The following is a 14,853-nucleotide window of genomic DNA, read 5'->3' as shown; positions in this document are numbered from 1 at the left end:
AGTAAAATTATCACTCCTTATTATACAGATGTATAATAACACAGTAAAACAACACTATAATTACTGCATTAAGAACAGAAGCTGTATTCTGCAAAAAGAAAGAAAGAAAGGAGGACAGAAAGAAAAATTGAATTCTCATGAGACAATTAACAGTAACAACCTGACCTGACGAGCAGAGCAACAAAAGTAAATGCTGCCTGTCATATCATCTGAAATCAGTGGCCTAGCTGGATATAAAACAAAATACTGCAGTTTATTTCTTATCTCTTAAGTAATTTAAGCCACAGAAGAAGGAGAAGAACGTGAAGAATGTGGAGGATTGCAGATTGTAACAGCTACTGGTAGTAAGGGCCACATGGTATATCCATGCATGACCAAGTCCCTCCAGTCCCCTGATTTGGCATTTCTTATTCCTATAATCTGTTAGGACAAAGATCTTGCAGCTCCCAGCATTGGGAGCACACAACATCAATAATGCAGGCCTTGCACCAGCTGCTGATTGGTTTCCAAGTACAATTTAAGCAAAATCTTACAGGTTTGGAAGTGGCATATCTGAGATCTAAGGGGGATATGAAATTCATGAAAGCTCAGTCTCAAATTTGACAAAGGCTTGGAAGCATTGGAAATAATCATTTTTATTTCCTATGAAACCAGAATTAAGGCTTTAGAAGGAAATGATCAATCTCAAGATAAACTCATTAAAAATTTACCATCCAAATTTCTTAAAGTACAGGGCAACTTATCAGCAATAACTTAAAAATAATTAACCTACGTTTGAATGTTGAGCGACAGAAGCCCGTGTTAAACTACATGGAAGTCTCACTGCTTGACTTTAAACTTGGGATAATGGATGCTTACAGCCAAAGGCAATCTTTCATGGAGATCTGCTCCTAGAATTATTAAATTTCTAAAGCCTAGCGCTAGAGTTCATCTTTTACAGTTTTCAAGACAACTGAAACACTGTAGAGGAACAATTCAACCAACCAACCAAACAAACAAACGTTATTATGGTTCATAAATCCAGACTGCATAAAAGGAAACACAGTATATAATTCAACGTACTATGTATAGTAAAAAGGCCTCTAATTATGCTTAGTTTACTTTGCTGTGCCAGCATCTTGGCTTCAATGAATTTCAAGTTAACCAGTACATACTAGGACATACAGAGTGAGCCTCCAGAGAAAAAGAAAGGATTGCTGCTGAATTTCTTTGAGCTTTCACAGAAATCTGGGAGATGTGAGTGTATTGCTGCCCTGAATAATGTAGCATGAAACCCAAGTACTTAAAACAAAGAATCCTCCCACTTGGGTCCTTCAAGGATCCAACATAGTTTTTTGAAGCCCCTTGCAAATGCATGCCTTTTGTTTTCTCATACTTAGTATGTAAATAGTGTTCCCTACAGAAATGGACCAGTGGTCCCATGGCTCTTCTAAGACCTACTGGTGTCTGCAATAGTATAACAGCATCATCTGCATAAAGCAGTACAGATACAGATCTATTAGTCAGTTTTAGGGGAAGAAACTCTTCCATGCTCAGGAGCCAGAATATATCCTTGTTTAATCCCCTTGCTGGTTGGGCTCATGTGTCATGAGTGCCGTTGAGCTGAAGTCATCAGCGCAATGGCACACATGACAATAGCAAGGAAATAGGTGAAGGGGCTCAAGATAAGTAGCCATCAACCCACAACGACTAACGGCCAACAAACAATAACTAAACGGATCACGGAGCACACCCAAGCCATCAGCACCAATACATCGGAGATCGCCCAGCTGACAGCAATCACCAGAGGAATAGAAAACCTGATGATGGGCGATCCCGGAACGCCAGCGGGGCCTCACAACCCCTCACCCACCGGCAGGGCAACGTATTGGACAAAGGGGGGTGACGTGACCGCGAGTGAGGGGGCGCTGACCGGCGCGGGGTATTTAAACCCCGCACCGGCGCGCTCCTGTCACTCTCAGCTTTTTTCTTCCGACGCTGTAACTGCGCTGTGAATAAATCAGAGCCTGATCCACGAACCAGTGTCTGAGTATTATTCAGAGGCAGGCAGCGCATGACATCATGTTTGAGAGGTGCCCAACTATAGTGCATCTCACCATCAAACTGGTGTTCTTGTGGAGTGCCTGTAATACTGTATGTATCTGTCAACTGAATTTGTTCCAAACAGTTGCTATAAAGATGCAGTCAAAGGCCTTTTTTTGATCTATAAACAGAGCAAAAAGGCATGATTTAGGTGGCTGAGTGTATTGTTCAGTCAAATGGGAGAGTTTCAGTCCTTGATCATACACAGAGCTACCTACCTGTTCAGACTACTCTCTTGGATTAATGTTGTAGCTCTGATTCAGGACCAGCTCTATCACTGCCTGTTCTATATTTGCTAAAATACCAGGCTGCTGTCCACAACTGCAGCTGAGGTTGCTAATCCACTCCGGGTATAAACTAGGATGTTGGGCTGTCAAAGCACATAAAGTAAAACCTGAGATGAATTTGGAGAAACAATTTTTTGAGGATGCATATATATGTTTTTAAACATTAGCAAACATTAGAAACATTTCTTAGAACTTTTCATCTTTAAATTGAAAATTTCTCATTCTTTTCGGAGAAAATCCAAGGATTCCAAAAAAGAAAAAGAAAAAAAGCCAAACACAGGCTTTCATGAGACTTCAGGAAATACCAGACCTCAACAAAAGCATGCAGCACCCAACATCTCCACGCTTGTGATTGCAAGATTTTTGAGGAAGCAATTTGTTTCCGATGCTGATTTTGCAATGGAGAAATAGAGCATTTCTATAAATGCTGGCTGTAAGCTAAAGCAAGTGAAAGGCTCATCCAAACCAGATTTGAAAGCTATATTTTTTCACAGCAAGACAAAACTGCTTAAGGTAAGATTGGAAGCTCTGTACAATATCTCAAAAAAGAAAACTAGGGGTTTTCCACCCATTTTTTCCCCCTGAGGCTACCTCCAAAGTACCTACCTCCCATAATCTTGATCCTACTCAGCAGATTAATCATACTTTAATTGATTAATTGTCTATAAGCTTGCATACAGTTAATTGATTATAAATTGAATACAAGTGGAGCAAGGGGTACTGAAGCAAGGAACATACATTGCTTGCATACAGTACAAGAGCCTTAATAGCGATATATTCTTCTTCAGAGAAGCTGAAGGAAATGTCTGTTTTAAAATAGTCTTACAGTCTTCAGCTTTTCAAAATACTTGTTAAAGTTTTTAATAGTGGAATTATGTAATAGTGGAATTATATAACATTTTGGAGTATGGATTCATATTGGATTGCATGCGCAATAAGTTAAAGTATTTGTCAAAGATATCACTGAAGTATAATGTGCAACCCACAGTGTCTATATACTGCTAATTCCTATATGTTATATAATGAAATGTTTATCATTTGAAATTGAAAGCCGATTTAGATGTTTTGACTGAAGCTGATCTTTTCTGGTGTTACAATCCATGGGCAGAAAATAAATTATACTACTTCATTGATGTATAACTGTTTCCGAACTATATCTAATATGACTTATGTTTCTTTTTCTGCAGTTTGCTAGTTTTACAAAATAAAAGTAAAATATAACTATTCTATTTATTTATGCCTGTGTGTGCTCTGTGCACATCTATGAAGAATCTGGAGGAAGCAAGTAGAGAACTTTCCCTTCACCTTTTCTTCGTAGCTGTGCCTTTGTCTGCTTCTTCTTCTGTGGGTTATAGTGAAACATGATACGAAACATTGCTTGGATGTTTAAACTTGAGACTGGAATCACTGTCTTTTCTGCACTTCTCTGCATCTGTGTGAAAATGTGGACTTCTTCTTAGAGTTCTCTATCATTACACTGTAATTGTTTCCCACCCATCCATCCCCATCTAATCTCCATCAAACTATTGATGCATCTGATTTTTATACAGCTGGCTGGGAGTTGTTTAGAATTTATACATTCAAATATTTACATTCAAAAGTGTACATTCACATTCAAAAGTGAATGTAAAGTTATATTTCCTTGAAGAAAACACAGTTGCCTGTATAAACCCAATCTCAGCTTCCTGTTTTGGAAGTGTCATGATTTGATCAAATCTGATTCAGAATTGGTGTATTTAGGGAAGTGGCACAGTATGTCATACATATTAAGCTTCATCAGCTTAAATATATGTAGTTTTTATTTTATGAAAAATAAAAGCCTTACAAAATGAATGATGGAACATTACCTTTCCATTGCATCTTATTTATGACAGCACTCTCTATCTATTGAGCTGTAATGGAAATGTAGTATTTCACCATTATCTTACTAATAATTTAATAACAGCCCCTTAAAGCCTGGAGACAGCTTTCAGTGTATGCTGAAGGCTCTTTCAAAGACACAAAGGATCATATGTGGATCTTTCCAGGGACATAGTGGGGGCGTTGAGGATGGAAACGCCTCTGCTGTGGAATTCCTCTCCATCAGTGCAGGGACAAGCCCATCCTATCCAAGCTTCTTCTGTTAGTCATTCTTTTCCTTGACATTTGCCTTCTGCTGCAAGCTCTTTATTAGATGTCTTATGTCTTATGTGTTTGACTCGTTAGGCAAAGTAAAACCATTAAACAAAGGAACATGGGAACCTGTTGTAGCCTAAAGCCTCTATAGGACAGACAACTTTAAAGGAGCAAGCTGAAGGGCATTTGAGAGCTTTCATCAGCAGTGAACACAGGCCTTCCCTGTACTGTTGCTGTCCAAAAGAGTTGGGCTTTAATACCAGAGAAGGCTTAAGGGAACTTCTTGTTAAATTTTGGGAGAATAGCAAATCCCTGGTTTAAAATATTTTTTTGATAACATATCACATTGCAACCATGGAGATAATGTGGAGAGAAATTCTGTGGAAGGATCTGTTTACAACAGCCTGGTTGCATCCACAGGGGTGAAGAAACTAAGGCAGGTGCCACAAGGGATACAGGTTAGTCCTGCATAAGAGATGCCAGTAAGGAGCACTTGAAGAAGAAGTTGAGGTGGCATTAATCTCTCCTGCCCCTCTGACTATCTTGATTCCAGATGAAGAGCAGCAAAAGAAACAGAATGTCTCATTTTTCAAGACCCCGAGTAAAGACTTTTCTCACCAACTTTTATTTTGCTGCACTGTGGATAGTCCCTTTATTAACAGACTGACAGCTTACCACTGACTTCAGTTGCCATGACCCCTGGCCAGCAGAGAAGACACTTCTGTTATTTTGTATTTTGAAATAACAGAGAAGTCTGTTTACCAGTGGCAAAAACAGGAAAAGAATAGATACCACAAACCACCCTTTTACCCCTCACAGTGTTTCTACTGGAACTAGATACCAGAACACTGGATTCAAGGCCCTTCCTTCTTTTGAAGAATTCATGAATTCAGTTCCAGCACCTGCCACCTAGTAGAAGCCAACAGGACAAGCGGGAAAAAGAACCACCAGAGAAAACAAAAAGGCCATACAAACACTCAGGATGCTTACTGTCATGACCCCGTTACAAGGCACAAAGAGCCTCACGATGTGGATCATGATCATTAAGAAAGAGAGGAAGGAGATAATTAAATCAGCGCTTAAACCAAGCACCCAAAGCACCCACACCCATGGAATCATATGCAGCTGAATAGAAGGACTTCAGATAAGCAGCGATAAGCCGCACCTGGTGCCCTGGAGGACACACCTGAACCAAGAGGACAAGGACAGCCACCGGGAAAACGCCCACACAGCCATCAAGAAACCCATCAAGGGGGATTGGGGACAATGAAGGGTGGAGGAGCACGGGACCCCGCAAGAGGGTATAAACAGGGCACCTCACCACCGCACCCCCATTCCCGTTTTTCTCTCTGTCAGTACCATTTCAATAAACCGGAAATCCTTAATCCCTATTAAGTGAGTCCGTGTCTTATTCGGAACGAGGCTGGCCCTGACACTTACTCTTGCTAGCAAAAAACAGCAAGGTCTAGGAAATGAGGGGCTGAGAAGCACATGGATAACCAATTAGCATAGTCAAATTAGATACAAATCTACATCCCTTTTTATCTTCTTTTTTAGTGATGATCACCCTATTCAGAGAGTATATCTATAGCTAGGCTGTACTACTTTAGAGCATGGGGATTTTCTATTTCCATGTTGTTTCATAAATTTCCTCCACAAAGAAAACAAGGCAATTGTAATGCAATTAGTGGGAAAACAAGACCAACTGTAACACAACTGTAATGCAACCAACTGTAACACAACCAACTTAACACAACTAGTGGCAAACTCCAAGGTTCCCAACTATGATCAGGGGGTGATTTGTGGTATCAATAAAAAGCAGCAAATAGCATTTAACGCATTAAGTAGCAGTGTCTCGCTGACCATATCTGGCCTCAGAAGCTAAGCAGAGTTGAACCTGGTGTGTACTTGGATGGGAAAGCACCAGAGTATTCCAGGGCTGTAGGCTAAATTGGGAAGTTGAAAAACATCTTGGGAGAAATCAGTGGCTAATCAGATCCATAGCGTAGCCAAGAAAACTGCATGGATAAGCCTGTGAAACTAATAGAAGTTGAGTTTGACACTGCATATTTACCTTCTAAAATTTATGAGTATTGTATTTCTATTGCTTGGGGGGAGGAGTGACATTTGTGAAATCTTCTGCTTTAAGCACAAATAGCTTGACTCACCTTAGGTCTTATGCATCTTGACTAGGGGTTTCCTGCTGCTTCATCTCAAGAAGCAGGAGACTTTGGGACAGGCCAGGAACAGAGAAATGACACAAAACTGTAAGGCCAGTGTGCTGCACCTCCCATCATCCCCATCCGCTGACCCAGTTGGCTAAGACTTAAGAAATGTAACAATTTCCAAAGGGCCATATGTTACCCATCCCACTTTAGAGGATGCAAAGAAAAAAAGTGTATTTATGGCACTTACTGCACAATACAGATATCCTTTTGATCCTTACTTAAATGTGTGTGTCTAAACTTTGCATTTTCACCAGTGTTTTTATATATATAAAATATAAAATATATATAAATATAAAATACACATACATACGTACAGTGTATCCATGTCATTTTTTTTATTTTGTTGGCAGCAATATAAAAGTCAATTGCCACTGCCTTCTTCTGGGATGTTGTTTTTGCCTTCCCAGTCCACACTATGGCCTTGGGATTCCCTGAGTGTCTCCCATCCAGTATTAACCAAGCCCAACGCTGCTGCATTGTTCAAGATTAGCCAAGGTTGACTAGACATGCTACCTGCTGGAATATTATATTACCTATTATTTTCATAACATAAGAAATGAACATTGGTGAAGCTACAAAAACAGCAGTCACAATATAATCTAGTGGAAGGAGCTAAAAGAGAAGTCATCCGCCTGAGGCCCTCTGGCCATTTGTGGTCCCCAGCTCTTTTTATGCCCCAGTCTTCAACCACAATGGCCCCAAATCATTAGCAGTTTGCCATGACTTTGAGGACAGGACATACTGTAATATAACTCACCCTGCCATGATCTAAATATTGTTGTTTTTTATCAATTCTTCCCACCAATGAAAAGAAAGAAAGAAACACAAAGTCCTAGCCATGTCCATATATGTGACATGTCCTTTCCTATTTCATGTCATGACTCTGCTCACTACAATCCTTGCACACACTAACAAGTTAAATACAACCCTTGGCCACCCAAACATTGTCCAGCCTAAAACATGAAACACAGCCCTGCAAAATGTAAGTGTAACTAAATCCTTACTAAATAACTAAGTAACTAAATGTAAGTGTAACTAAATCCAACATGTAAGTGTAACTAGATCCATAAATCTGTCTGATTTATGGCATTTTCCTTTATATTTTCCTCAAAAATAAGTCCCATCAAGTGCAGTGCAATTTATTCCAGAACAAGTACCTGAGCATTTAACTTGTGAAATTAAGTTTGATTCAGTAACTTTTGTTTCCTTGCATGTATGTCCATGAAAGAAAGGTTAAAAATGGCTCGCTAATGTTTCTGAAGAGCTCTGTAACGTAGGATTCCTACTAGTTCTGTGTATGTCTCTATGCCTAACTTTGTTTCTCATTTATATTTTTATTTCAAGCATATATTCACCATGACTGAAGAAGATATTGAAGTAACCTCTGCATTTGTCTATGAGGAAATTGCCGTTCCATGTGATAAAACGGACATCCAGATATATGGACAAGTCTTTCTGCCTATATTGTACGCCCTGGTGTTCAGCATTGGGCTGGTAGGAAATTTCCTGGTGCTTCTTACCATTCTGAAAGCCAGGTACCAGAAGAGCATCACTGATATTTTTTTCCTGAATTTGGCCATCTCTGATCTTCTCTTTGTGATTTCTCTTCCTTTTTGGGCTTCTTATATTATACATGGTTGGACACTTGGGAACATTGCATGCCAGATAGTTTCCTCTTTCTATTCTGTGGGCTTATTTGCTGGCATATTTTTCATCACCATCATAAGCATTGACAGATACCTGGCTATTGTCTGGGCAACACGCATTATAAAAGCCAGGACAGTTACCTATGGATATCTTACTAGTGTTTCAATATGGACCCTGGCAGTTTTCTTTGCAAGCCCCCACTTTGTATTCATCCAAAAGTCTGAGAGCAATTGTACTTCATTGTATCCAGAACACCTTAAAAAAATCTGGCTTGTTTTCAAGTATATTGAAATAAATATCATTGGACTTCTTCTCCCACTGTGCATCATAAGCTTCTGCTATCTGCAGATCATCAGAACACTGCTGTCCTGCAAAAATCACCACAAAAAAAAAGCTATGAAAGTGATTTTACTTGTGGTAATTGTATTTTTTCTCTTCTGGACTCCATACCACATTTCACTTTTTCTGCAGATGTTACAGTACTTTGACTTCTTCAAAGATTGCAGTTCCTTAAGGCTTCTGGATTATGCCATACAAGTGACTGAGCCACTAGCTTTCAGCCACTGCTGTCTTAATCCAATCATCTATGTTTTTGCTGGTGAAAAATTCAGAAAGCAGCTTTCCCACTTGGCTCTCAGATGCATTTCATTCACATGTGCCTGTGGGCCTTGTAGCCAGTATCGCAGTGGAGTGTCCACTCCTATTTCAGAGTTTGCTGTGACCAGCAATCAGACCCAGAACACCAGTGACCAAGATGCGTCTTTCCTTCTTTGACTGTTAACAGTTACATAGGACTAAATATTGGGCATACTGAATGCTGGGCTATTTTATCCAAACTATAAACATAGGCTTTAATTTTCTCAATATTCTTAGCACAACAACAGCTTTTATGTACCATAGTTATGGGACTATATTTCAAGTATTATATTTAAAGCCAGAAATATAAACATATGAAATAATATTGTTCTACATTCCTGCTTTAGGTATCAGTTTGGGGCCCCACTTTTATGATGAATGCAAACAGCTCAAATTAATAACCAATAAATTCTATATTGTTTGTTTATTTATTTTTCAAATTTCTATCACCACCCATCTCTCCCGAAAATTGTTTAAGCATCCTTGTTTTCCACTATTTCTTTTGTTAACATATTCCGAGGGAGAAAATTTTATATTGGAACCTCTGGCTGCTTAGAGCACTTCACATAAGTAGAGGGATGTGAAGAATTACTACACAACAGAGCTATAATGGCTTGCTATTCAGCAGTTCTTGGTACTATTGTAAACAACTGAAGAATTTGGTACCGTACCCTGTTTCCACTACCCTCTTTTCCCACTCATTTGTGTCCTCTTCTAAGAACAAGAGTTTAACCATTGCAAAGGAAAGGACAGGCTGTATTTGGATCATACATACACATAATCCGGTAGATGTTTCACAGACTCATAGAAAGTTAGGGTTGGAAAAGACCTTAGCAATTATTAAATCCAAATCCCTACCAAATTCAAGAATCCAACACTAGAGCATCTCCAACAAATGGCCATCCAGCCTCTGTTTAAATATTTCTAGCAAAGAATATAAGCAGTGCCCTGTTGGATCAGACCCCTGGCACATCTAGTACATCAGTTTGTCCTCATAATGGTCAGCCAACTGCAAAGGAAGCCCACTAGTCTTCCAGCAGGTGGCCTTCAGAGGCAATGGCACTGCCATCAAGACTAATAGCCTTGACCCTCATGACTTCCATGAATAAAGTAGTTATGTTACACTGACTCAACTTAAGTATACTAAACTAGGCTTCACTGTAAATACACTTACTAAAACAGATTAGTGAAAGGTAATGGAAAATTTCCGAAGTGAATTAAGATAACAGTTCCCAGAGCAAGTAGTGGCAGGAAAATAAAAATTCAGAACGGCAGATTCAACGTGTAAGAAAAAAAGTTAAAAACTTCAAAATCAGCACAAAAATAATAACAGGGAGATGATAACATACTCTCAACCCTCCTTAGTATTGGATAGAAAGCAAAATCCAAAGCTTTTTTTTTTTTAATTAATCACAGAAATAACAATAAGCACCAAGAGAGATCATTTCTCCTTAATGTAGAAAGACTCTCTTAAGGTATAAGTACTTGAAAAAATAAATAAATAAATTGGGTGCTTTAGACCAACACAGCCTCCTCCGTCCTTCCAGAGGAACCGCGGCCCTTTTCTGCTCCGGCGCCGAACCAACTTCTCAGCTCGGATTCGGATTTTGCCGGTGCAGACATTCCACGCAGCTTCTATCCGGGCACACGGAGCATGACGTCAGCGGCTCGCCTCCGCCACCCGGCCAATCAGAAAGAAACAATAGAGCAGAGACGAAGAAGTCATTCTTAATTCTGTCTCCGCTGTAGGAGCCTTGCGCTGGGTTTACTTTAAGGCCTTAGCGGCGTCACAAGCCAGGATGGATACAGACAGTGGAGACCGATAAGAAAGCACAGTCATGAGCTTTTAGAAATCATCTACAATTAAATCCCATTCCAAGAAAAGAACCTCGTTCTTACTCCGGAACAAGTAATTTCCGATTTCTAATCCTTCCCTATTGCAGATGACTGATTATTTTACAAAGCAACAATCTTTCCGCTCCTTGTTGCTAAGGAATCTAACCTCCTGAATTTGCAAAAGTCCAATTTAAAACATCCCAGCTAGCCGTCCAGCCTCCCCTTTGAGAGAAGGGGAGCCATCCCCGCTTCCCTCACTTGAAACCCAGCATTGCGCTTACTCTTCGGGGGGGTCTTTCTCAATCCATTCCGCAAAGGAAGACCCAACGATTTATCTCACTGGCACCATCCATGTTAGGACTTGCACCAGCGGTCCTGTTCCACATGCCACCCCATTAACCAGTGTTTACTAATCACAACACTCTAAGCCACTTTGGGCTTATGAGTTGTCTGAACCGAATCTGTGTACTTTAGATTTCTCAGATCATGTGACTCCATCCATGTTTTCTAAAACGTTTGGCGCCGAACCCCGAAACTGAATCGTCTTGCAGCCACGAGTTGAACCGCTTCTGATTCTTACCGCTATGAATTCCACTTTGTTCCGCGTTTGGAGCAGAGCAGGAGTCCATTTTTGTATCATTTAAAAGCTACGAAGGGGCCTTCTCATTAATAAAATCCGATCACTTGACACAGTTCTCAAACAGGTCTTCCTCCTTCAATCTTTTTTTTTTTAATCCAGATGATTAGAGGTGGAGCAAGAAAGTAGCACCAACATAGAGATAGGAAATATGAAGAGACGCATCTTCCCAGTCCTTAATCCGCTTCAGGATTCTATTTACGGAGCAGCAATTTTTAAGGTAGCGTTGGCCTTAAAGTGCCCGAGGCTACTAAGATTTACAAAAGATGCAAATTGGAATCATGGAAATTGTTACCCAGGCAGGCTCATGTTATTCTGTTTTTCCAAAAATTCTACTTTGAGATAGACACACATACACACACGTTTTTGGGGGTGGCTCACACCCTAGAGTCCCACCCACCAGCTTGGAATTTTATAGCCTCTTGGATTTTATATTTATTTATTGCATTTTATAATTGTAATGTGTTTGATTTTTATGAGATTTTAACGTTTATGGCTGTAGTTTGATTTTATTGTAAACTGCCCAGAGTCCCTCTTTTGGGGGAGATGGGCAGTAATTAAATTTGAATAATAAACACACACACACACACACTGGCTCATTCTATTAATTTTTAAATTTTTATTAGTATTTAATCTTTTTAGTTATTTATTATTATTTTTTAATTCTATTTTTTCAAAAATTCTACTTTTCACTCTCCCTAGTTTGAGAAACACTGCTCTAAACAATCATAATGGAAGAATAGGATTGGCTTGACTACCTTGGAAGCTGGCATTTCAGGCAATTCTGCCCATGAGTTTCCCCCCAAAATTCAAATGGCTCCCACCCTAATGGTATTTTGGAGAGCCCTAAAGACCTGGCTCTTTGCCCAGGCCTTTAGCGAGGATGACTGATGCCCCTTTCTTCCTTCCTGTTCCCCTCCAGATTTGTTTTGTCATAATTGTTCTTCTGTCTTGTGCCTTTTTTGTCCTTTTTGTATTGTTTTTTGTTCTTAAATATTTTTAGTAATTGCAAACTGCTCAGAGTCACTGGGACTCAGGCAGCATATTAATTTAATAACTTATTATTAGTATTATTATTACATACACAATGTGCAATCACAGCTGCCTGTTCTTTAGCTGGTGTTGGCCTTCATTTGCATCAAGTTCTTCCCAAGAACCTAGGATGGCATAATGTATCAGGGTAGGATATGTGGGGATCCAAGCAGTGAGGCCTTTGTAATTGACACATTGAAATTTTGTCAACGCGCAGATTTTCTAAGTGCTGTCCAAGGTTTTTTGGAATGGTACCCAGTATGCCAATCACCACTGGGACCATCATGGCCGGTTTATGCCATCATCTTTCAATTTAGAGAACTTGATACTAATATTCTCCAATTCTTTGTCTTCAATTTTACTATCCCCTGGTATTGCCGCATCAATTAGCCACACTTTCTTCTTTTCAATCACAGTTAAATCTGGTGTGTTATGCACCAGAATTTATCAGTTTGTATTCTGAAATCCCATGTTTTAACCTGCTCATTTTCAACTAGTTTTTCAACTACATGTTCCCACCAATATTTCATTACTGGCATACGATAATTTGTACAGATATGTCAGTGAATCATTTTGGCGACTGTGTTATGTCATTGTTTATAGTCAGTTTGTGCAATCTTTTTGCACAAGCTGAGTATATGATCTACTGTTTCTTCTACTTCTTTGCACAATCTGCATTTTGAATCATTTGATGGTTTTTCAGCTCTGGCCTTGATTGCATTTGTTCAAATAGCTTGCTCTTGAGCAGCCAAAATCAAGCCTTTGGTTTCTTTTTTTTAATGTTCCAGTTGTAAGCCATTGCCAGGTTTTATCTTCACCCCCTTTCCCCTTGATCTTTTGTAGAAATTGACCATGTAATGGTTTTCCTTGCCAGCATTCTATTTGTGTTTTTATTACATTGTTTTAATATTCATGTTTTGTTTCCTGTACATTCAGTGAGTCCCAATTTTTAACTTCTATCAATGCTTGTTCTTGGCTGTCTTTTATATAATGAGCCAATGCATGCTTTTCTTCTTCGACCGTTTGGTTCACTTGAAGTAAACCTCTGCCTCCATTTCTGCGGAGCAGGTATAATCTATCAATATCACTATGGGGATGTAATGCACACTGAATCATCAATTTTCTTGTTTTTCAGTCCAAACTGTCCAGTTCAGCTTGGGTCCAGTTAATAATTCCAGCAGTATACTGTATCGCAGGTATGAACCAGGTATTTATGATTTTGATGGTGTTTCCACCATTCAATTTTGTCTTTAGCAATTTTCTTACTCTTAGGATGTATTCTTTACTGATCACATTTTTAACTTGTCCGTGCTTGATGTTATCCAACTGTAAAATGCCCAGATACTTGTTGGCTTCATCCAGATGGTTCCTGATGGCATTTCAATTCCATTGCTCTTAATGATTTTACCCCAATTTATTGCTACTGTTATTATTTTTATTATTACTATTATTACTACTATTATTACATACAGCTTCCGATTGTCCTGAGGCTAAGAAAACTGTACTGCTGAAAGAGTTGCGTGAGAAAAACATTTAAGAAGTCTAACAAACCCCAGTGACATCCACTTCGGCATAGCGCTTAAAGGCACTGGACTAGCAGTGGGGAGACCTGACATTTCTTCTCATGAAAGCCAGCTAGGTCACTTCGTTAGCTCAGGGAAGAAAGTATTGGCAAATCACTTCCAAACTGTTGCCAACATGCACCAATCTACTGTTTAGTTGCCAGGAGGCAAACCTGACTTGAACAATAAAGCCCAATGTTTCTGGCACCTTTTGTTTTTATATAGGGCCCATTCCAGCTTTTATACTATTTGGCTCCCACATCAGACACATTAAAACAGGGATATAAAAATAGACCCTGGGATTGCAATGCAACTGCTTGAGATAGAAGCACGGGATGGCATAATAAATTTGGCCTCTGGAATAGGAGCATCTTGACCCTGAGGCTCCATTTAGGAGGTGTGCAGCATTTTCCTGTGCCCTCCCTGTAGCCATGCAGGTTCAGGAAAACATACATCTGGAGGCTTTAAGGAGGGAGTGAATGCACATCTCCCTAACGGTGTAGAGCTGCCTGCACGGATGCAGAAAAAGTTGCAACTTCTTTAAGAAACGGCTGACAGGCACAGGGCACACCCATGCTAGATCCGAAGGATCTTTCCTCCCCTGGATCCGGACACTGCACACCTCACACAGTGCTGCCTCAAGAGAAGGGAGAGTTGGAAATAGCACTGCCAGGGTCTGCAATTCCTTAGCTGGGGCATAGTTTCGGCATCCTTGGAGTTAAGGTGTGCTCTATTGCAACCTTGCTCACTCTCAGGCAAACTCTGCACAAGACCTGGATTTCAACTTCTTC

General features: G+C 39.8%; 1 protein-coding gene across 1 annotated transcript; it reads left to right on the top strand.

Annotated features, from left to right (window-relative positions):
• Positions 1 to 2,739: 2,739 nt before the first annotated feature.
• LOC134496216 (CX3C chemokine receptor 1-like) lies at positions 2,740 to 9,426 on the top strand. The gene is made up of 2 exons (XM_063301953.1): positions 2,740 to 2,882; positions 8,057 to 9,426. Exon 2 carries the CDS (start codon positions 8,069 to 8,071, stop codon positions 9,131 to 9,133), a length of 1,065 nt encoding a protein of 354 aa, XP_063158023.1. The 5' UTR covers positions 2,740 to 2,882; positions 8,057 to 8,068; the 3' UTR covers positions 9,134 to 9,426.
• The last annotated feature ends 5,427 nt before the right edge of the window (positions 9,427 to 14,853 follow it).

Source organism: Candoia aspera, chromosome 4 (genome assembly GCF_035149785.1).
Source record: "Candoia aspera isolate rCanAsp1 chromosome 4, rCanAsp1.hap2, whole genome shotgun sequence".
Taxonomy (NCBI): Eukaryota; Metazoa; Chordata; class Lepidosauria; order Squamata; family Boidae; genus Candoia; species Candoia aspera.
This window is presented reverse-complemented; position numbering and strand designations above follow the sequence as displayed.